Consider the following 24,016-nt stretch of genomic DNA (forward strand, 5'->3'; position numbering starts at 1 on the left):
CCTGTGATGTACTCTGGAGGCAGAGTGAAAAATCTGGAATGGATTTCTTCTGCATCTCTTGTGAGTAAGGGAGAATAACCCTATGGTCTAGAATGTCTCACCTATCTAATAGGAAAGAGCTTGCCAAATCTCTTTAAAACTTAGAAGTGTCAGGAAAAATAGCAATTTGAAGCTAGTATGTGAAAAATAAGATATAAACAAGGTTGCTGTGACTTTTCAATGACCAATGAAAATCACCTAACACGGATATATACTTTGTAGTTACTGAATACAGGCCAAGTTCCTGTAACATTTGCACAAATGATGAAAGTCTCCTGCTGCTGGAATATAACAGTTTTCTTTGTGCCAAAATAACTTCATCCTTCTAGTATTTTTAGACAAGTCTAATGCAGAATTGTATATTTGTATTAGCACACCCTACATCTCCTGATATCATTAACTGTTAATAGTCATGTAGTCATTAATGCTAGTTCTCATTTTATGCTGTATTTATAGGCCTCTGTAGCTGGATATTTAGAGTTTCTAGTAATTCATTAAAGAATGCACTAAAGTTAAGTAGCTCGGTAACAAAAATCCCAGAAAGCAGTTTGGGGAAAGGAATTCATTGAGAGAGAGCAGGAGCTATAAACCAAGGGACCCTGGATCAAAATCCCACTTTAACTCAGTTTTGTTTCGTTTTCTTATTATTAAGGTAAAAAAAAAAAAAAAAAAAGATTATATACCACAGAAAACCATATTAACAAGTGAAGGATAATAGATTCAATGATTAGGCCATAATAATACAAAAGTCTCCAGTGACCAGCTCCTGGCCAAATCCAAAGGCCTCTATTCCATCCTCATCCTTTTATCTATCCGCTGTTTTTGACATGGTAGATTACTACCTACTCATCGATACACTGTCCTCGCTTGGATGTCAGGGCTGTTATCGCATGGGTGTTTTTCCTATCTTTTTATCACACCTTTAATATACAATGGTGTGGTGGATCTTCCTCCACTAGTATCCAAACTCAGACTATGTGAAAAATCCAAGATATATCAACAATAAACACTTTCACAAAGATATAGTGGAAGGCAAAAAACACACTACAATATGAGCTAAAAAAGCCCCCACGGGGAGGAAAAGCCTCAGACAAAGCCCTCCTACTGCCACAGCAGTGGCCAAGGTGTTCAGTTGGAGAACCTCATCGGCATATAAACCACCCATGGAGACCACCGTGGCTCTATATTGTGTTGTAAATAAATAAATGGTGAAGTTAATGGCTAAATGGTCACACTCTTCAAATTATAATGACTCAAAAAGTCACCTAGAGTGACTTAAAACTTATCTTTTGGTTGTAAGCTTGGTTGGAACACCAATGATGGCCAGTGTTTCACATAATGCTGCCTCAGGGTATAACCTCCGATCATGAGCTAATAAAGAAATAAATCAATAAAGAAAAGTTAAGAATTACCTAAGCCTCACCTCTCAATGCATAATAAACGCAAAAAAACTACTAACATACCTTTCAAAAATGAACACGCTGACTCGTGTCTCAATGCACAAAAGATGGCGGCTGAGAACACACAGCTGTGTGGGATTTAAATAAGTAGGGAACTAGATGCAAGACGCATCCCGCTGTCAGTCGGTGTACCTTAGGGCTCTGTCCTGGGACCACTTCATTTTTCCATCTACAATTCTTCCCTTGGTGCTCTAATCTCCTTCCATGGCTTTCAGTATCACCTCTATGCCAACAACTCACAGATCTATCTCTCTACACCTGAAATCTCGACAGACATTCAGTCTCAGGTTTCAACCTGCTTGTCTGACACCGCTACCTGGATGGCTCACCACCATCTAAAATTAAACATATCCAAGACTGTGCTCCTTATCTTTCCACCTAAACCTTTCTCTCCTCTTCCCCCATTCTCTGTTTCTGTTAACAATACCCTCATCCTCCCTGTCTTGTCGGCTTGCAACCTTGGGTCATTGGTCTGGAGGTTTGCAATTGCCACTTCATCTACTTTTGTCTCCAATTTATCCTGGTGGCATGTAACCTCCTACAACTCCTGTTTTATCTCTGATACCGCTGGCTTAACGTCCAGTTTAAATGGAGAGGATGTCCTCTCTTAAGTCAGCTAGCAAGTCTGCAAAGCCACTGGCAACTGGCAGCCTCTGCTTGCTATCCTTCTCGCCGTCTCATTCTGCAAACAGCCCCATATGGTTCTGCAGTTCCGAAGCTGCCGCCATCTTGGATGTGCTCGGGGACTGACGTGCTTCTCTGTATTTGCTCCCGTTAACCGATGCACTTCCAGTTATCATTGTGTGATCATTTCCTCTTCCATTTGGGGTCCTCTTGTACCTAGAAGGGGATGCTGCATAACTATCAGTGCTTTAGGATTTCACCGTGGTCCTGACAGAGCCTCACTTCCTTGTGTCCTGCCACATCACTTCCCCCTGATGGTTAGGTGCCTAATTTAATTGATCAATAGGCTTAATTGGTGCCAATAATTGGCATTCAGAACCTCATAATTGACAGGCACCTAACTTGGTAGGCATGATTCTCTAAAGGTTAGGCGCCTTGTCCAAAGTGCTTACCTAAAAGTGGGTATAGTTAGGGAGCAGATTATGGTTTTTTTAATAGATAGCGCCTGTTTTTGATTTAGGTGCAGTTGTGCGTCTAATTTAGACACATGCATTTAGACCTGACATAAATATGTTGCATCTAAAAGTTAGGATACCAGCGCTAAGTATGAATCTATACAGTGCACTTTTTGTTGAACTGTGCTTAGCGCTGCTCTAGTTGGCACCAATTTTTAGGTGACCTATATTGAATCGACCCCTAATTGTCATGTTTTAGAAAAGAAATAAAAACCATACTATTTAAAAAATCCCTGATACCCAACAATCGAAACCAACCTAACGCCTCCCCACTCTCTAAAACAACCTAACGCCACAAGATTTCATCCCTATTCTATAATTCCTCTGGAAATGGCCAGATAGATCCTTTTTGTAATCCGCCTTGAACCTATATTACTTATAATTTCAATGCACCCTATTGTCTATTTTCTGTAAACCGCTTAGAATCCTAATCAGAGTTTAGCAGTATATAAGAAATAAATTATATTACATTACATTACAATAGAAATCACTAATGTAATGTAATGTAATTTGTATGAACTCATATCATCATTTGCATTTCACACTCATTAACATGTGGCTCAACACTATAGTTTAATCCAAAAAACAAATACTGAGGAAGTATAAATCCAAAATGGCTCATACAAAATTACTTCCTATTGCAACACTATGATCAAATCACTTGTATGCCTTGCCTCAGAGACCGAGTGTACCAGCAAATAATGCTAGAAACTTTTTTCGGTCGAAGTCTCAATCATTGGCACAAGGCATGTACTGAAAGTACTATATTTTTTTATAAAAATTTTTTTACTTTTTGTAATTTTTTAATTATCTTATTTAAATATTTATAAAGATCGGTGTATCAACACCTATTGATATCAAACATCTTAAAATTTCATAAGATAGTGCAAAACATCAAAGAAAAAAGCACTTATCTTTATAAGAAGTCAGCACTGTTTCAAACCCAACGGGGCCGCCGTTTCACCTGGTATGGCTTCATCAGGGGAAAACGTGTACAGTGCGGAACGCTGAAAGACCTAAATCTTAGGCAGGTAAATCTCAAAAAATGGCGTCCGAATTACATTACATTACAATAGAAATCACTAATGTAATGTAATGTAATTTGTATGAACTCATATCATCATTTGCATTTCACACTCATTAACATGTGGCTCAACACTATAGTTTACCATCCATCCACTAAGTCATTAGCAGGCAACTTAATGCAAACATTAAGATCTTAGTAAAAATAAAGTGATATACTGTGCATAATAAACTGGTTTAGCATGCAAAAAAATTGTCAGTGACCTTTATTTAATCAACTTCATAGTCCTGACATTGCCTCAATTAATGCCTCAATTAAGGAGCTCCTACAGTAAAACAGGATCTTGCCTTCTGGCTAATGTGCATTATCATCATTAAGCATGAACTTAGAAGCTAAGGTTGTTAAAATAAATATCCTTTTAGGTGCTGAGATTGAGTTTTCCTAATGTGCTCTCCAGATACACATTAAAATCTCAATCTAAAATAAATTGTAGTGAGTCTAAAATAAATTATGCATTGTAGCATTACGCGATATCACACTGGCAGGAAATGATACTGTGGTCTAATTTTTTATGAACACTATTCAGCAGAAATTGTACCAGGGCTTCTTGGTTAGGTAAGCATAGATTAAAATGTGTTTTGAACAAATCTGGGTGAGTCTTACCTACATATGAGGGTTGTTTGAAAAATTTGGTAAAAAAGCAAGTTAAACAATGTGGTCTCCATTGAGGACAAGACAAAAAGAACCAACTGGAACTGCTGTGAAATGCAAAGCACAAAACCAAAACAAAACTGCAGGGAAATGTACAAGGTACAGGAATTTATTAAATAAAACTGGTAAAAACAAAAATCATAAAAACATATATCACATATATAAAATGAGTACATAAGCTGCAATATTTATATCCAAAAGCTGCTTACTCCCTCTAGCCTGCGGCCCTCCGCTTCAGAATGGCAGGCCTTCCCCTTCTCAGTGTATCCTGGGATACACTGGGGAGGGGCCTAAAGTCTTGATTAGTTCAGATGCCTAAGGCCCCTCCCTTCCTTCCCAGTTAATTTTGGGATAGAATGGGTTTGGCCAATCAGGGCCTTAGGCCCCTTCCACTGCATCTAAAGATGCATTGGGAGGGAGAAGGCCCGTTATTCTGAAGAGGCAGCCTTATCGGTAGGAAGTGGGCTTCTCTTCTGCCAATTTTTCATTGGAAGGTTTGTGAATGTCAGTGATGTTGGGGGGGTGTCAGTGATGCCGAGTAATGGCAGGGGTGTGTCAATGATGTCGGGGAGGTGTCGAGTGATGTTGGAGGGTGTAGGTGATGTTGGAGGTGATGTTGAAAGGGGTGTAGGCTTTGAGGACAGCAGCTCTCTGGGGAGGGGGGCTGGGTGAGAGAGAGAGAGTAATTGCAGTTCTCCCTGCTGGTTCAGCTGATCCTGGCAAGGGAAATCCCGAACAGCTAAGCCGGGCCAGGAGAGCTTGGGCTCCCTCCTGGCCGGATCGTGTGTGTGTGGGGGGGGGTTGGGGATCGTGAGGCAAGAGGGCTTGGGCCCCCTCTTGCCCCAATGCTGTCGGGGAGTCGACGGGGCATGAGGGCTTGGACTCCCTCTTGCCCCAAATGTAGTTGGGGGTTTGGGGTGCCGCTGGGGCAAGAGAGCTTCGGCTCCCTCTTGCCTCGAACATAGTTGGGGGTTCGGGGTGCTGCAGGCCAGGAGGGCTTGGGCTCCCTCCTGCCCGGATCATTGTAGGGGGGGGGGATTCTGTAACCAGTGTTGTTTTTGACAGACACCGGTTAAAGAATCCAGCTTTTAGGCGAAGGACTGGCTCCTCCTTTGCCTAAAAGCCCTTGTTTTGGGCGTTTGGGACTTAGGCTTTTTGTAGGTTGATTATATGGTGTAAGTTTAGTTGTAGTGGTGGTCTGGGCGTTTAACTAGCTGAACGTAGAGGCAGGCCATTATAAAAAAAAAACCTTCTTTGGACGTTTTTTTTTTGATAATGGACATTTTCCCTGCTTCTACTTTCAACCTTAGGCCAAAAGGGGACTTAGACGCTTTTTTTGATTATGCCCCTCCACATTTACATACTTCCTTAGGAGGTTGGCCATTTCAACTTGTTATAATTATTATATATAATCTAGTTTTTAAGAACTGTCCGTTGACTGTATGTGATTCTAAGTATGGATGATTTCTATCCTTTTTAATTTAAAATTGGAGTTCCTTTCTGCCTGTACACTGCTTTGATCTTTGGAAAGAAGGTATAGTAAGTTTTTTAAACAATAGAAAGTTGTGCACACATTTTTAGGTGCTAAGATCCATGTGTAAATTTTATGCACTGATCTGAAAAGGGGTTTCAACCATGTGAGGGACAAGGACAGATCAGGGACATTCCTGGAATTTATGTGCAGTTTTATAGAATAACGGAGATCTGTGCATAATTATATTAAATTACATTAGAGATTTCTATTCCGCCATTGCCTTGCGGATTATAAAAGAATTACAATAAAGGTATTACATGAAGAAGATATCTGGTAATTTCTAGAGGAGATACGGAGTAGATGAGGTTGCTTTGGGGAATCTGGAAGGTATTAGGGAGTGGTATTGGAAAGTGGGAAGGAGCTTGCGGTATTAAGTCGTTTGCAGGATTTTCTTGAAGAGTAGAGTCTTTATTTCTTTTCTGAATGTTTTATAGTCTGGGGTCATAATTAGTAGATTGGAGATTTGGTTGTCAAGTTTTGCTGCTTGTGTGGCTAGGAGGCCATCATATAGGTTTTTTTTTGTTTCACTTTTTTGATTGGAGGGTACATGAATGGAGTGTGTGTTTTCCTATGTCTAGTTGATATAGTTTGGATGAGATGGTCGCTGTTGCTGTTTATGGTTTTAAATAGTAGACAGTAGAATTTGAATAGTATTCTTGCCGGAATTGGAAGCCAGTGTGAGTTGAGATATGCCTCTGTGATGTGGTCATTTTTCCTCAATTAATAGATAAGTCTCAGTGCTGTGTTTTGAACATAAGAACATAAAAATTGCTGCTGCTGCTGGGTCAGACCAGTAGTCCATCCTGCCAAGTAGTCCGCTCACGCGGTGGCCCTCAGGTCAAAGACCAGCGCTCTAAATGAGTCCAGCCTCACCTGCGTACATTCCAGTTGAGCAGGAACTTGTCCAACTTTGTTTTGAAACCCTGAAGTGTGTTTTCCCCTATAATAGATTCCGGAAGAGCATTCCAGTTTTCCACCTCTCTCTGGGTGAAGAAGAATTTCCTTACGTTTGTACGGAATCCATCCCCTTTTAACTTTAGAGAGTGTCCTCTCATTCTCCCTACCTTGGAAAGGGTGAACAGTCTGTCTTTATCTACTAAGTCTATTCCCTTCAGTATTTTGAATGTTTTTATCAAGTCTCCTCTTTTCAAGTGAAAAGATTGTTTGTAGTTGTTTTATCATTGTTGCTGGACAGAGGTAGAGAATGTTGCAATAGTCTAGAAGACCTAGGACTAGGGATTGTACTAAGAGCTGGAATTGTGTTCTATTGAAGAATTTTTGAACTTGTCTTAAGTTTCTCATAACTGCGAATGATTTCTGTATTGTTTTATTGATTTGTGGTTGCATGGTGCAGCATCTATCTATCGTCATTCCTAGTAGTTCTAGGGTGGGTTGAATGGGGTAATTGATTGAGTTAATTTCTATATTGGTTATGGTTGGGACTGTTATTTTCGAGGAGGATGAATTTTGTTTTGTCTGGGTTCAGCTTCAGTTTATGATCTCTCATCTATGTTTCTATCGTTTCTAGTGTTCGGTGTAGTGTGTCTGTCATAGAGGGCTTTGGTTGATCAAAAGGTATGAGAATGGTGATGTCATCAGCATAGCTATATGAGATTAGGCATAGTTTGTCCAGGCAGGCGCCGAGGGAGGCAGTATAGAGATTGAAGAGAGTGGGGGATAGTGGGGATCCTTGGGGTACACTGCAGGGGTTGGACCAAGGTTCAGATTTTTCTTTGTTTGACTTTACTCTGTAGGTTCTGGATTTGAAGAATCCTTCAAACCGTGAGTATACTTTATCAGTGATACCTATTGTGTCCAAAATTTGCAGTAGGATGTTATGGTCTACCAGGTCAAATGCTGCGGTCAGGTCCAGTTGAATGAGCAGCATTTTTTTTTGCCTATGCTGAGGTGTTGTCTAGCTGTGTCAACAAGGGAGCCTAGTAGTGTCTCTGTGCTGAAGTTGGCATGATAATTTGCATTAGGTTTTATTATCCCTAGAAGTGATAAATTTGGTCCAACTGAGGAAAAATTTTTGTTTTCATTTTATACTAAGGGTTCAATACATTAACTGGCACGTTAAGTCAGTCTGCCCAAGTTTTGGAATCTTTTCCAGTTAAGAAAAAGAACTATATTTTAAATTGTATGTATTTTATTCTGAAGAATAATAATTTTATATGTATATACAATTAATAATGCATGAAATTCCATTTCAAACTATGTATTCAAGTATAGAACCTAAGCCCATTAGGAGCAAGTGGTATTACACATTTACGTTTCAGTAGCCATATTAATGTATTTTTAAAGTTATGTTATTTATTGCCTTGTTACTTATTATAGCAGTACATTAAGACTCCTACCGGGATGTGAGTGCAGTGTTTCCTCCAACCTTTTGAAAGTAATTGCAAATGGTGTTGTCAGCATCCTGTTCTCCAAGTTTACCCCTTCCAGCATCTATATTGGCTAGTTTACAATCCACTAAATACTTTATATTCCTTCACTTGTGTTGCCATTTGTCCCCCACCTTGCTTGCCACTCTAGTACTGTAGTTCAAAAATGCCTCTAAAGCTGATAATATATTGTTCTACTTATAATGGAGGAGTCTGGTTCAAATCCCATTGTGGCTCCTTGTGACAGTGGGCAAGTCATTTATCTCTCCATTGCCTCAGGTACAAGCTTAGATTGTGAGCCCACAGGGAAAATACTCGTACATACCTGAATGTAACTCACCTTAGAAAAAGGTCCATGCTAAATGCAGATCTATATAAAGGGAGAGAAAGAGAGACCGAGATTGATTTGGATGATGCCACTGAGTCGGCTACTGACTCAGCAATATGCACAGTGAGGAATCCACCCTGTGATGTTTCATGGCACAGTGCAGGAGTGGTTTGCCATTGCCTTCTCTCATGCCATGTATAGCTCCATTATCCCAGGACAAGCAGGCAGCATATTCTTGACTGATGGGTGACGGCACCGACGGAGCCCCGGTACGGACAATTTTAGAGTGATTGCACTCTAAGAACTTGGAAAGTTCTAGTAGGCCGCACCGCGCACGCGCGAGTGCCTTCCCGCCCGACAGAGGCGCGCGGTCCCCAGTTTCTTAGTTTCCGCGGAGCTAAGAAGTCGCATTTTTCAACGGCTGTTGAAATTTTTCTTATACGCCTTCCCGCTCGCGAAACCTTTTTGGAAAATATTTTTCCTTTCTTTCTTTTCTTTTTCGTTTAAAAAAAAAAAAATAATAATAATAGAGTTTATTTCTTTATTTTTTCTTCATTCGGTTTTGCCCCGGCGGGGCCTGCTGCCATCATCGAGGCCTCGGCCTTTGATTTGGCAGAAGCCGTTTTTACTTTCATGCCCCCCCAGCCAGGGTTTAAAAAGTGCCAGCGGTGTGCACGGCCTATATCCCTCACGGACCCGCACAACTGGTGCTTACAGTGCTTAGGTCCTGAGCATCAGGCTTCCACCTGCACCCGCTGTGCCACGTTGAAAAAACGTACCTTAAAAAAAATCGCCAGATACAGCAGCGCTTACTTTTCGGTGCTGATATGTCCGATCCTGCGGCATCGACACCGGCATCGGCCCCATCTCAGTCGGCACCCTCTTCGTCGACACCGCGCGATACTGCGCCGGCGTCGCAACACCCAGGTAAGCCGGCTAAGAAGCCTTCCCCGCTGGAGCGTCCTCCGGTCTCGATTGCAGCGAGCCCAGTCCTGCCGACCGTGAGGCGCCCGCGGAAGCGCTCCGCCCCCATCGAGGTGAGTCCCTCGACCTCGGGCTCCTCATCTCCGGGGCGTCGAGTGGCACCGCAGGTACCGCAAAAGAAAAAGGCGGTACCGGTGCCTTCTTTGGATGAGCGCGTTGCAGCCGTCCTACAGGTGCAGCTCAAGGAGCAGTTACAGCAACTCCTCCCTGCTCTATTGGCACCGAACCTTCCGGTCCCGGTCCGGTCTGAGCCACCGGTACCGGCAGTGGAGCAGCCTTTATTGTCTGCGTCCACTGCTTCGGTACCGGTCCACTCTGCCTCATCGATATCGATGCCAGTCCTCGCACCGGAACAGAGAGCCCAGCATCAGTCGGTGCAGACTTCGGCACCGTTGCAGTCGGTAACGTCTCCCGGTACCGTATCTATGAGGTCGGGTAAGTCGACACGCAAATCCCGACATCTGGAACCCTCTACTCCGGAGTCTCGAGACCGTAGCTCCCATATTAGGGACCCTGATCTGTGGGGTGACTCCGAAGAGCCTTTTCTTTCTGAGGGTGAGTGTTCCTCGGATGAGGATGATTCTGCTCTTCCTGATCCATCCTCCAAACATGATTCTACGTCTTTCACTTCTTTTCTGAAGGACATGTGTGAATCTCTTTCCATTCCTTTGGAGGCTGAGTCTAAAAAATCCAAAGCCTTTCTGGATGCCCTTGATTTCGACCAGCCTCCAAAGGAATTTTTGAAACTCCCTCTTCATGACATCTTGAGGGAAACTTTCTATAAGAACCTAGAGACTCCTTTGACCATCCCAGGAGCTCCCCGTAAATTAGATTCATTCTATAAAGTAATCCCTATTCCTGGATTCGATAAGCCACAGCTTCCACATGAATCTCTGCTTGTGGAATCTACACTTAAGAAGTCCGCCGGAGCTAGTGTATATGCTTCTGTCCCTCCTGGCAGAGAGGGCAAAGCCATGGACAAATTCGGTAAGAGGTTATACCAGAATGCAATGTTAGCTAATAGATCTGGTAATTATGCTTTTCACTTTTCTTTTTATCTTAAGCATCTCCTTACCACCATGGCTTCCTTTGAAAAGTACCTTCCTGAGCGGAAACGACAGGCTTTCCACCACTGCTCGTCTTCTCTTTTCCAACTCCGTAAATTTATGGTAAGATCAATTTATGACACGTTTGAACTTACCACTAGAGCCACGACCATGTCTGTGGCCATGCGCCGCCTTGTCTGGCTTAGAGTATCCGAGCTTGATGTCAACCATCAAGATCGGTTGGCTAATGCCCCATGCCTGAGGGATGAGCTCTTTGGGGAATCCATGGACTCGACCACCCAAAAGCTCTCCGCCCATGAGACTCGCTGAGATACTCTGCTCAAAACAAAAAAGAAGGCTCCACCGGCACGGCCTTTCAGACAGCAGTCGGCCTATCAACGCCGTTATGTGGCTCGTCCATTGCCATCAGGTCCCCAGCAACCTAGGCGTCAACGTCAGCAACAACGACAGACTCCTAGGCCACCGCAACAGCAACCTGTGAAGCCACCTCCACAGCAAAAATCTACGCAGCCCTTTTGACTTGATTCTCCAGGGCATAGCCAGCATCCACACATCTACCCACCTACCTCAACCAATAGGTGGCCGTCTCACTTTTTTCCTCAGCCGGTGGGAAGTTATCACTTCGGACCAATGGGTCCTCAACATCATCCGCCACGGCTACTCTCTCAACTTTCAGACCCTTCCTGCCCAAAGTCTGCCAAGAGAGTCTGCTTTGAACACTCCTCAGTCTTCCCTCCTTCTCCAGGAGGTTCAATCCCTCCTCCTTTTGAACGCCATAGAGGAAGTTCCTCTAGATCAAAAGGGACAGGGATTCTACTCCCGTTACTTTCTAGTTCCCAAAAAAACAGGAGATCTCAGGCCAATTCTAGATCTTCGTGATCTCAACAAATGCTTAGTCAAAGAAAAATTCAAGATGCTTTCTTTAGCCACTCTTTACCCTCTTCTCAATCAAGACGACTGGCTATGCTCCCTCGATCTCAAAGAGGCATACACTCACATACCGGTCAATCTGACCTCCAGACAGTACCTCCGTTTCATGATCAATCACTGTCATTACCAATACAAGGTGCTGCCCTTCGGCCTTGCCTCCTCTCCAAGAGTGTTCACCAAATGTCTGATTGTGGTGGCTGCCTTTCTACGCTCTCACCACCTTCAGGTCTTTCCTTACCTGGACGATTGGTTGATAAAGGCCAATTCATCTCAGACAGTACTCCTGGCCACCAACCAAACCATCCTGTTTCTCCAACTTCTGGGGTTCGAGATCAATCTACCCAAATCTCATCTCATCCCCACTCAGAGACTTCAATTCATTGGAGCGGTGCTGGACACAGTCCTCATGAGAGCGTTCCTGCCGTCCAACCGTCTTCACACTCTTCAATCTCTATGTCAGCAGGTGCTTCCACAACGTTCCATCTCTGCCAAACAAATGATGATACTCTTGGGTCACATGGCCTCCACAGTTCATGTCACACCCTTCGCACATCTTCACCTGCGCACTCCTCAATGGACCCTAGCTACCCAGTGGTCCCAAGTGACGTATCCTTGCTCACGACACATATCTGTGACATCATCTCTTCGTCAGTCTCTACAATGGTGGTTGATATCCTCAAATCTCTCCAGAGGTCTTCTGTTCCATCTACCTCCTCATCAACTTGTCATCACCACCGACGCCTCCCCTTATGCCTGGGGAGCTCATTTGAACGAGTTCCAAACTCAAGGACTTTGGACAGCCCAGGAAATGAAGCATCATATCAATTTCCTGGAACTCAGAGCAATGTTTTATGCCCTCAAGGCCTTCCAACATCTTCTCTTTCCTCAGGTCCTCCTGCTGTGCACAGACAATCAAGTTGCGATGTACTACATCAACAAACAGGGTGGGACAGGCTCTCGCCTCTTGTGCCAGGAAGCCCAGAAGATTTGGGCTTGGGCCACAGATCACCAACTATTCCTGAAAGCTATCTACATTCAGGGAAAACAGAATTCTTTAGCGGACAAGCTCAGCAGAATTCTCCAGCCTCACGAGTGGACACTCGATCCTTTAACTCTACAGTCCATCTTCGCTCAGTGGGGCACTCCTCAGATAGACCTCTTTGCAGCTCCTCACAATCACCAGCTGCCCCTATTCTGCTCCAGACTCTACTCTCCTCACCGTCTGGCAGCGGATGCATTTCTCCTCGATTGGTCCAATCTGTTCCTGTACGCTTTCCCTCCTCTGCCTCTCATGTTACGAACCTTGTTCAAGCTCAAGAGGGAAGGAGCCACCATGATTCTGATTGCTCCACGGTGGCCCAGGCAACATTGGTTCTCCCTTCTACTTCAACTCAGTGCCAGGGAGCCTTTTCTTCTTCCGCTGTTTCCTTCTCTGCTTACGCAACATCAGGAGACCCTTCTGCATCCCAACCTTCCGTCTCTGCACCTGACAGCTTGGTTTCTCTCGGGCTGACTTCTTATGATACTTCTTTGTCTCAGCCCGTTCGTTCCATTCTGGATGCCTCCAGGAAACCGGCCACTCTGCAATGTTACCATCAGAAGTGGACACGGTTTTCTTCCTGGTGTCTTCTTCATCAACATGATCCCACTTCCCTTGCAGTGGAGACTTTGTTGGATTATCTACTTTCTTTGTCTGACTCTGGCCTCAAGTCTACTTCCATCAGAGTCCACCTCAGTGCTATTGCTGCTTTTCATGAGCCAGTTCATGGAAAACTTCTCTCGGCTCATCCCTTGGTGTCCAGATTCATGTGAGTTCTTTTCAATGTGAAACCACCTCTCAGAGCCCCTCCTGTAATCTGGGATCTCAATGTGGTTCTTTCTGCCTTAATGAAGCCTCCATTTGAACCTTTGGCTACCGCTCCTTTCAAGTTTCTCACTTGGAAGGTACTTTTCCTTATTGCTCTTACCTCTGCCAGGAGGGTTAGTGAGCTCCATGCACTAGTTGCTGATCCACCTTTTACAGTCTTTCATCATGACAAGGTGGTTCTGCGTACACATCCAAAGTTTCTCCCTAAGGTTGTCTCTGAATTCCATCTCAACCAATCCATTGTTCTGCCTGTCTTCTTTCCGAAACCTCACTCTCATTCTGGAGAACAGGCTCTGCACACTTTGGACTGTAAGCGGGCTCTAGCTTACTATTTAGAGCGTACTAAGCCCCACAGATCATCTCCCCAACTCTTTCTGTCCTTTGATCCGAATAAATTGGGACGTCCTGTTTCTAAACGTACGTTGTCAAATTGGCTTGCAGTGTGCATTTCATTTTCTTATGCTCAGTCCGGACTGACACTGGAAGGTTCTGTCACGGCCCATAGAGTTCGAGCTATGGCAGCATCTGTAGCTTTCCTCCGTTCCACTCCTATTGAGGAAATCTGCAAATCTGCAAATCCTATTGAAAATCCTATTGAAATCTGCTACTTGGTCCTCAGTTCATACTTTTACATCTCATTATTGTCTGGATGCATTCTCCAGACAGAATGGACACTTCGGCCAATCTGTTTTGCAAAATTTGTTTTCCTAATGGCCAACCTTCCCTCCATCCCTCTTTTTGTTAGCTTGGAGGTCACCCATCAGTCAAGAATATGCTGCCTGCTTGTCCTGGGATAAAGCACAGTTACTTACCGTAACAGGTGTTATCCAGGGACAGCAGGCAGATATTCTTGCGTCCCACCCACCTCCCCGGGTTGGCTTCTTAGCTGGCTTATCCTAACTGGGGACCGCGCGCCTCTGTCGGGCGGGAAGGCATTCGCGCATGCGCGGTGCGGCCTACTAGAACTTTCCAAGTTCTTAGAGTGCAATCACTCTAAAATTGTCCGTACCGGGGCTCCGTCGGTGCCGTCACCCATCAGTCAAGATTATCTGCCTGCTGTCCCTGGATAACACCTGTTACAGTAAGTAACTGTGCTCTATGTCACTGCTGCCCAACATAGGATCCCTCGGTGACGAGTCAAAAGCGTGTGGGACAACGCGCGCTGACAAAGCCGCTCAGACAAATGTGCGCAGGTCGTCAGTGCGCTGGATTAAGACTTAACGTTAAAGTGCTCCGAGGGGTGGGAGTGGAGAACCCCCACACACACACACTTTACTTAGAAGTGTTGCTGTTGCCATTTGGAGGGGGGGTGGAGAGGAACCCTCCCACTTATAGAGGAAACTGTAATTTTTCTCTAAAAAAAGATGGAAAAATTACACTGACCCCCCTCAACTCTCCAATGGCGGCAGTAACACTTCTAAGTAAAGTGGGGGTAATTCTCCCCCCCCCCAAAAAAAACAAACAAACCCTTGGAGCACTTTAAAGTTAAGTTTTAATCTGGCGTGATGACGTCCTGCGTGCATTTGTCTGAGTGGCTTTGTTGGTGTGTGGTTGTCCTGTGTGCTTTAGTCTATGTACTGCTATTCCCAGGTGGTGTTTCCCATCCAGCAACTAGCCAGGCTTGATCCTGCTTAGCTTTTGATAGTAAGAGTGGGCCTACTCAGTGTGGCTAGGCTGTAGGCACAAGATTGATTTAGTACTGTTGAAATTATTATAGTTATTAAGGGAATTGTGAAGGCTTATGCCATTATTACTCCAGTAGATGCTGGTTCAGTGGATCAGGAAGTTGAACGAAACTGAAGCACCCCAAGAATAAAATACTAACTCTCTTTGTGAAGAAAATATAGTTATTGCAGCAAGAGCAGTGTTTCTTTGGAAACCGTGATCATGTCATTCCTATGTTCAGTAAACTACAACAGCTCCTGGCAGAGTCTACATGCCCTTGTACGTTTTTCACATTCTGCTGTCTAAAAAATAAAATTCAAAATGCATTAAAGTAGGAGTTGGTTCACTGGTCTACACCATGTAGATAAAAATAAAATGACAATTCCAATCGTCAAATTGAAATCAACCAAAATAAACTAGATGATGGTGGAAAAATAACCAAGTTATAAAAATAGGCATAAATAACTTATTACAATGTAATATGAAGTAAGAGAAGGGGTATCATACTCAGGGTTCTACTTGCACTCATCAAAAAGATAAAAAAATAGTGAAAGGTCTAATAATTTACCTACGTTTTAAACATGTGAATTTAAAAATGTTCCAAAGCATTCAAATACTGCTAGTAAGAGCCTTACTACAAATAAGAGGGGTCAAGATAATGTAGAACTACAAAATGAGACCTGCTCTATGTTCTCCAGACACTTGTAGGGAATAGGGCTGACTAAACCATTTAAGCAAATATTCCTAAAGTGTTTAATACAGAATGTTACATTAGTAAGTGAGAACTCGTGTAAAAGATTTTATATGAGTTCACCAGGGTTCAATACCACCAAAAAGCACTGGCGTGTCTAGCAGACATCACCCACTCACATCATTTTAAAACACTCTGTAAGCTAATCTAAAAATCTATCATTTATAAGTTATTTTTAACTACTTTTTTTCTATTTTTTGAACTATATTTAATTGCAAATGCTATCAGTCACCCAAAACATTCAAAACCATGTTTCCATGCCAGTGTTTCAGCATATACAGTACCAAGACTTATAAAAATTGAAGAGCTTACTGCTTTTAAAGAACTGAATTGTCAAAGTATTTTGAATATCTGGAAAATACAGAAAAACATATTAATATCAATTATCATGCAAAAAAATAAAACCAAAATCAACATACTTCAATAAAATATATTATTGTTGTTCCTGTTACCCGGTTGTACCCTTTCCAATAAAAAATGATTTAAAAAAAAAAAAAGAAAAGAGAACAGCTAACCATTTCTGAAATGTCTTTAACCTGAAGCACATGTATTCCTTTGAATACAGTTTAAAAAACCAGATGTCAGTCAGGTGATATAACAAATAATGTCTGTTCTGCCCCATTTTATGGGGGCATTTGCTCAGTTTCTTGTATAAGAACAAGTTTAAGTGTTTATGCTAAGAGGTATAAGTGAAGTGTGCTCTGTGGACTTAAATCCCCAGAAAGCTTTGCTTCTCCCAGAGAGCTAGGCTACAACCACAGAACTTAAGCCCGCCCTTCTTCTGTTTGAGAGAAAACAGTTGCCATATAGCGTCAGACCACATGGCTGTATGAGAACCTGAATCTAGCATTGTTCTCCCACCAGGTTTTCACCCTTTATTTCTAACAATCTAACATAGCCTTTAGAGCAGGGGTGTCCACACTTTTTTTGTGAACTGAATGGAATTAGCCAGAGTTGCATAGTCCAGACAGTAGTTGCTGGTAGCTAGTAGAGAATGACACGGTGGCGGTTTACCCGCGGCCACCGCATTTTAGCCGCGGGTCACCGCCGAAAACGGGGAAGAAAACTAGCAGTCGCTGCGGCGACGGGGACAAGGCCATTCACCGCCCGCGGGGCGGTGAATGGGTCTTGTCCCCGCAGTGAGGCATGAAGGATCGCACGGTCCCCGCAGCTCACACCCGCCTGCCCAATCGATTCTAGTGTTTAGCCAGCTCTCTCCCTTCTCCTCACCTTAGTTTGTAGATTTTCTTTTTCGGCGACCCGCACGCTATCAGAGAGCCGCGCACCCGCTGCTGCTCAGTTTCGATCTTCTGCTCTGACGCAACCGGAAACAGGAAGTTGCAGCAGAGCAGAAGATTGAACACTGAGCAGCCGCGCGTGTGCGGCTCTTTGGGAAAGCGTGCAGGTCGCTGAAAAAGAAAGCCTGCAAATTAAGGTGAGGAGAAGGGAGAGAGCTGGCTAAACACTAGGATCGATTGGGCAGGCGGGTGGGGGCTGCGAGGACCGTGCGATCGCTAGTGTTCCCGGCTCAGACTGTAAGGAGGGAGTGAAAGGGAAAAGGATTCTGGGCCAAGGTGATGAAAACGGAAAGAAAAACCCACAGCAGGAAAGAAAGGGAAGGACAGGCAGGTGAGCCAGATGCTAGAAGCAGGGGGGGGGGGGGGGAAGAAAGAGGGAAAAAAGCTAGATGGGGTTGAAAAGAAGAGACACACTGGTATGGAAGAGGAAGATAGGGGAAATCTGGACACAGGAAGGTAACAGAAAGAGGGGAAATTATGTGCATTGGGGCATAGGGACAGAGACAAAAAGGGGACATGCCATGTGGATGGAATATGGACACAGGGGGGGGGGCAATGGCAGATACATAGGGGAGATATTAGAAAAGTATATAAAATCGTACCCGTTTGAGGCTTTTATGTATGCAGCAGTGACGGTGACGGGGCGGTGAATGGGATGGCAGTGGCGGTGATGGGGCGGTGAAGAGGATGGTGAGACGGGGACGGGGCGGTGACGGGGATGGTGAGACGGGGACGGGGCGGTGACGGGGACCAATTTTTTCACCGTGTCATTCTCTAGTAGCTAGCCTCTATGCCTGTGTGGCCAGCTAGGGAATCTATGTGGGATCTAGCTTAGGGGTAAGATTCTCAAAAGTTTAATTCCGTCACTAAACTGTTTTCCAGTGGTTTATCCTGTAAGCAGTTTAGTGGCGGATTATCAAAAAACGGATTAACTCCGTCTTTAGCGAGGTTTTTAGCAGTCTCCGACACTGATTTGTTCACTGGGGTTTTGCAGTAGCTTGCGCGGTTGACCTAGACGAGATCTCAGACTGGCTGTACTCTATGTCGGTCAAGTGCCAAATGCCACAGTGGGGATGGAGGACAGGCTAACAGCTATTTTTTAATGACATGCAATCTATTCATTTAGATTTCTATCCCGTCCTCCCAACAGGCTCAGAATGGGTTACAAAATGACATTCACAGTGAAGAAGGAAGACTTGAAGTTAAAGACAGGGATTACAGAGGGCAAAAGTATTAAAAAGGAAGAGGAGATACTGATGGAAGCATACAAGGAGACAGTTTCCTAACTAAATAGGGGTGAGAGGAGCAGAAGCTTTCACAGGGGTCAGTTTACAAGGAGCCCACCCCTATCCATTTAATGATGGTTGTTCAATTGCTGTGTGTTGTAAATCCTGGAAACTGTTGAAATTGTATACAGTGGGTTACAATAAGTGCCTCTAAATGTATTTTGTTGATACAAGTTTTGTGTTCAATTAAACATGTCTTTAAAGAGTGTAGAGTCTTTCCAATATATGGTAGATGATGGGGCAAACAATCAAATCAATCACCCCAGAGGATGCACATCATCAAATGTGAGGGGAATTTGGAAACTTTTACCAAGACGTGATACCCATTAATCATAAAAAACAGTTTCTGGAACAACCTACTCATAGCCACTACATTGTCTACAACAGTGTTCTTCAACCTTTTTACACCTATGGACCGGCGGAAATAAAATAATTATTTTGTGGACCGGCAAACTAATAAGACTGAAATTTTTAAAAACCCAATTGCCGCCCTGTCCCCGCGAGCTCAGTCCCGTTAACTATCTGATCCCATCTGCACAAGCCTCAAATAGTTATGATTTTATATTGAATATATTTTATTAAAAGTATAAAAAGAAACAATATTCTGTACAATTGTCATTTTATAAATATAAATAATACAGGGCAAGGATCAACAAAACCCCCCGTCTCCCCTCCCCTTCACATATATCCCCTCTACTATCAAGAAAACTGAATAAGCCAAATTATTACAGAATGCTACACAAATATCATGCTAACAGAATAGCGCAGTCACACATGGCAGGAATGGTGTTAGGGGGAGTGCAACTAGGGCAACTACCTCCTGGTCAGAGAGAGCCCTAAGCCAGCTGGAAGCTAAAGACGCACTGCCTGGGCTTTGCACTCCCCAGTTATGTCTAACATCAGCTCTAGCAGGATACATATTTTAAATCTGGTATATTCTAATCATAAGATAGAAATAAAATTATTTTTTTCTACCTTTTGTCATCTCTGGTTTCTGCTTTCATCGTCTTTTCACTCTCTTCCATCCAGCGTCTGCCCTCTGTCTCTTCAATCCAGCATAGAAACATAGAAGAAGACGGCAGAAAAGGGCTATAGCCCATCAAGTCTGCCCACTCTGCTTACCCACCCCCTGTCTATGCCCTAATGACCCAATTTTCTTATCTTGACCCTCGTAGGGATCCCACATGGGTATCCCATTTATTCTTAAAGTCTGGCACGCTGTCTGCCTCGATCACCTGCACTGGAAGCTTGTTCCAATGATCAACCACTCTCTCTGTGAAGAAATACTTTCTGGTGTCGCCATGAAATTTTCCGCCCCTGAGTTTGAGCGGGTGCCCTCTTGTGACCGAGGGTCCCTTGAGAAAGAAAATATCATCTTCCACTTCGACACGTCCCATGAGGTACTTAAATGTTTCGATCATATCTCCCCTCTCCCTACGTTCCTTGAGAGTGTAGAGCTGCAATTTGTTCAGTCTCTCTTCGTACGAGAGATCCTTGAGCCCCGAGATCATCCACTGTCTGCCCTCTACCCCTACTCCTCCCCTTCCCATATGGTATCTGCGTTCTTTCTATGCCCCTCTCTCCTATACCAGATCTAGCATCTTTGTCCCTCTTTCCTTATTTTTCATCTAACCACCCTTCCCAGCATCAATCTCTCTCTACCTCGTCATTCCTCTGTCTCTCCCCTTTCCCTCATCTGATCTCTCCATTCCATCATGACTCTTTCCCCTCCTCTAATCTCCCTGCCAGCTGTTTCCTTCCAATGTTCCTCCTCCCTTGTCCAGCAGTACCTTCTCCCTTTCTTCCTCCCCTTATCCAACAGTAACTCTCTTCCCTTCCTCTTCTCTCCTGTCAGCAGTAGCCCCTTCCCCTCCCTTGTCCAGGAATACCCCTTCTCCCTTTCCTCCTCCCCCAACAGTAATTCTTGTCCTTTCCCTTCTCCCCTGCCAGCAGTAGCCCCTTCCCCTCCCTTGTCCAGGAATACCCCTTCTCCCTTTCCTCCTCCCCCAACAGTAATTCTCGTCCCTTCCCTTCTCCCCCGTCAGCAGTAGCCCTTTCCCCTCCCTTGTCCAGGAATACCCCTTCTCCCTTTCCTCCTCCCCTTATCCAACAGTAATTCTCATCCCTTCCCTTTCCCTTCTCCCCTGTCAGCAGTAGCCTCTTCCCCTACCATGTCCAGGAGTACCCCTTCTCCCTTCCCTCCTTCCCTCTCCAGCAAATGTTCCCTGTATGCTAGCAGCAGCTCTGTGTGCTTTTAACTTCGGCACACAGCTGCCCCTAAGCAGTATTCCGAAGTTAAAAGCACACAGACCTGCCGCTGCTTTTCTGGGGGTGCGGAGACAAAGGCTGGAGCAGGAGACAGACGCGGCAGGAGTCGGTGGTGGCAGGCAGGAGTGCCGGCATAGCGACGGCAACAGGAAGTTGCACGTCAGCTGACGCCGGCACCTTTTGCTGCTGCGGGGTCCTGAATCCTTCGCAGACCGTCAAGATTTTTTTGCGGACCGGCACCGGTCCGTGGACCGGCGGTTGAAGTACTGTGGTCTACAAGGCACATGTCCTATAAAAGATGTATTTAACATTAACCCCCACCCCTTTTACAAAACCACACAAGAAGTTTTTAGCACGGGCTGGTGCACTGAATCTCTGTGCTGCTTTGATGCTCATAGGAACTCTATGTCTGTCGGAGCAATGCAGAGCATTCAGCGTGCTGGCTGGCACTAAAAACCTCTTGCGGGGGGGGGGGGGGGGTGGAGGTAAATGATAGCATGCATTAAAATGTCCTTTAGATTATATGCTTTCTTAAAAGCAAACATTTGAGATCTAGTAAATTTAGAAGAAATATTCAGAACAGACCGATGTTACATTATAATGCATTGAACAGTGTGAATTCCAGAATAGGGTAACAGAAACTGGTCTTCCCTTTTTTTCTTTGCTTGAGCCATATGAATATCAACAAGAATTGATGGTTAATGTATTTAGTGCATGTAAATACACTTTTTATCCACTTTCTTTGGATAACCACATTTAACAAATTGTTTTGACATTTCTTTGGCTTGATCTCAGAAATCTTGAAAGAGGAGCATAAAATTGATCTGCCCAGATAACCAGGTTCAGGCAGGGCTGAGGATGTGCAGAGGCAGTGTTCATAGTCTGGGTGGACAGAATCCAAGTCACTGCACAATGTCTGGTAGAGTGGTTAGATTCCTTATTTTCCATGGAACCGCCTTTGAATTATGATGCTGGCAAAGAATACTGCGTATACTGTGGACCACCCAAAGAGCAACTCAGTCATGACTTTGATTTTCATACTTAAGACACTTCTTCATGTGAAAATTCATTAGAGAAAGACATCTTACTCGGTAAGGTGCAAGGTTCATAGACAAAACCGCGAAAGACAAAGGCGCGCGCCGACAACTGAGCGCAAGATGGAGGCACGCGCAGAAGAAAATGACAGTTTTTAGGGGCTCCAACGGCGGCGTTGTGGGTGGTTTGGGGAGTTGTAACCCCCTCATTATACTGTAAACTTAACTTTTTCCCTGTTTTTAGGGAAAAGGTGAAGTTTTCAGTAAAATGTGGGGGGTTACAACCCCCCAAACCCCCCACAACGCGGCGCGATCTATATAAAGTAAAGTGGTGGGGTTCCCCCACACACACCCCCGTCGGAGCCCCTAAAAACAGTTATTTTCTTCAGCATGCGCCTCCACACTGCGCTCAGTTGTCGGCGCGCGCCTTTGTCTTCCGCGGTTTTGACCTGACACCAAGGTGCAAGGTTAGAGCAAAGAGGAAAACCAGCAATGTGATGGATCCATACAACCAAGGAACAAGCAATCTCTTGTTTAAGCCAAAAATAGATAATTAAATTGGAGGAAAAAAGTGTCTCAGAAAACCCGCGAACCATCTACATGAGATAACATTTGTTCGCATTTGAGAGGGGTTCGGTGTCTATCATTGACTCAAAAAACTCCAACTAATTTGCTATTTTTAACTTATAATTTTTCTATATAATTTTTTCTGTGTTGATTTTATTTTTCTATTATCTTTCTTTAGTCAATAAATATTCTTACTTAGGTTGACTTAATAACCATCATAATTATGGCAGCAAAATAAGACTTAGCTTAGTCTATGACTGATCCGTCTGACAATCCCCATCCCCAACGGGACCCGTTTCGCCTAATTCATAGGCTTTATCAAGGGTCCTAGTTACAGGGGAAATCTATAAGAAAAAGGGAAAAGAAACAGCCTAATCAAAACCATTCAACCCACAAAACTACACAATTAAACTCAAAATTACTACTAAGACTTACTTTACTGCGGAAAGTCACTGCTATGTGCCAGCGTTTCTCTGACTAAGAGTCAGTTAAGGAAAAAAGACGCCGGCGCATGCTCTATTTAACCTGCTGTGCTGACACGAGAACATTTAACTTTTAGTTGTTAGCAACCAGACATGCGCAGGAAGAACCCACACACAGCCAACTGAAAACACTAGAACAGATTCAATGGTGCGACCGCATCTGGAGTACTGTGTCCAGTACTGGTCGCCGTACCTCAAGAAAGACATGGCGGTACTTGAGGGAGTCCAGAGAAGAGCAACTAAACTGATAAGGGGTATGGAAAACCTCTCATATACTGACAGACTGAAAAAGCTGGGGCTGTTCTCCATGGAAAAGCGGAGACTTAGAGGAGACATGATAGAAACCTTTAAGATCCTGAAGGGCATAGAAAAAGTAGACAGGGACAGATTTTTCAGATTATGGGGAACCACAAGTACAAGGGGGCACTCGGAGAAATTAAAAGGGGAAAGGTTTAGAACAAACGCCAGGAAGTTCTTTTTCACCCAGAGGGTGGTGGATACATGGAACGTGCTTCCGGAGGCTGTGATAGGCCGGAGCACGTTACAAGGCTTCAAAGAAGGTTTGGATAGGTTCCTAGAGGATAAAGGAATTGAGGGGTACAGATAGGAGTAGCGGTAGGTTATAGGGATAGTCTGAGACCACTGCTCAGACAATGGGCCTGATGGGCCGCCGCGGGAGCGGACCGCTGGGCGAGATGGACCTCTGGTCTGCCTCAGCGGAGGCAACTTCTTATGTTCTTATGTACTAAATATTTTGAAAAATTAAAAGAAAATACTCCAGCCAAGTTGTTCTCAACCCAAGTCCTCAGGAAACACCTAGCCAGTCAGGTTTTCAGGATATTCATAGTGAATGTGCATGTATGCAAATTATCTCATGTATTCATTGTGGTTATCTTGAAAACTTGAATGGCTAAGTGCATCCCAAAAACTAGATTGAGAACCACTGCCATAAACACATAAGTGGTCACAAACTACCATGCCTTACATTTTTTAAGGAACAATAAAGCATCATCCACGAAATTCAAATCATCAGGAAGTCTGTTCCAAAAGACCAGGTGCATACATGAAAAAGGAACACTTCTTATTTTGAATCAGCATAACATCTGATGGTGTCTGCAACAATCCTTTTTTGAAATGAACTCAGGATCCTAGCTGGCTGATTCTGCCAAACAGATGCAGAGTGCCAGGCTCTAAC

The 24,016-nt window shown here is 44.1% G+C and overlaps 1 protein-coding gene across 4 annotated transcripts in view; it reads left to right on the plus strand.

Moving 5' to 3' along the window:
* Positions 1–24,016, plus strand: part of C6H11orf97 (chromosome 6 C11orf97 homolog) — a 44,475-nt gene that overhangs the window by 18,904 nt on the left and 1,555 nt on the right. For 2 of the 4 annotated variants that reach the window (XM_033949782.1, XM_033949781.1), the window contains exons 5-6: positions 7,662–7,689; positions 18,335–18,484. The exons of 1 other annotated variant lie outside the window; for it this stretch is intronic. In XM_033949782.1, the coding sequence (XP_033805673.1) occupies positions 7,662–7,689; positions 18,335–18,470 (164 nt within the window). In that variant the 3' untranslated portion in view covers positions 18,471–18,484. Of the gene's footprint in view, positions 1–7,661; positions 7,690–18,334; positions 18,485–24,016 lie in introns of those variants that run through there. One more of the 4 variants, XM_033949785.1, reaches the window with a different exon arrangement.

Source organism: Geotrypetes seraphini, chromosome 6, assembly GCF_902459505.1.
Source record: "Geotrypetes seraphini chromosome 6, aGeoSer1.1, whole genome shotgun sequence".
NCBI classification, from domain to species: domain Eukaryota; kingdom Metazoa; phylum Chordata; class Amphibia; order Gymnophiona; family Dermophiidae; genus Geotrypetes; species Geotrypetes seraphini.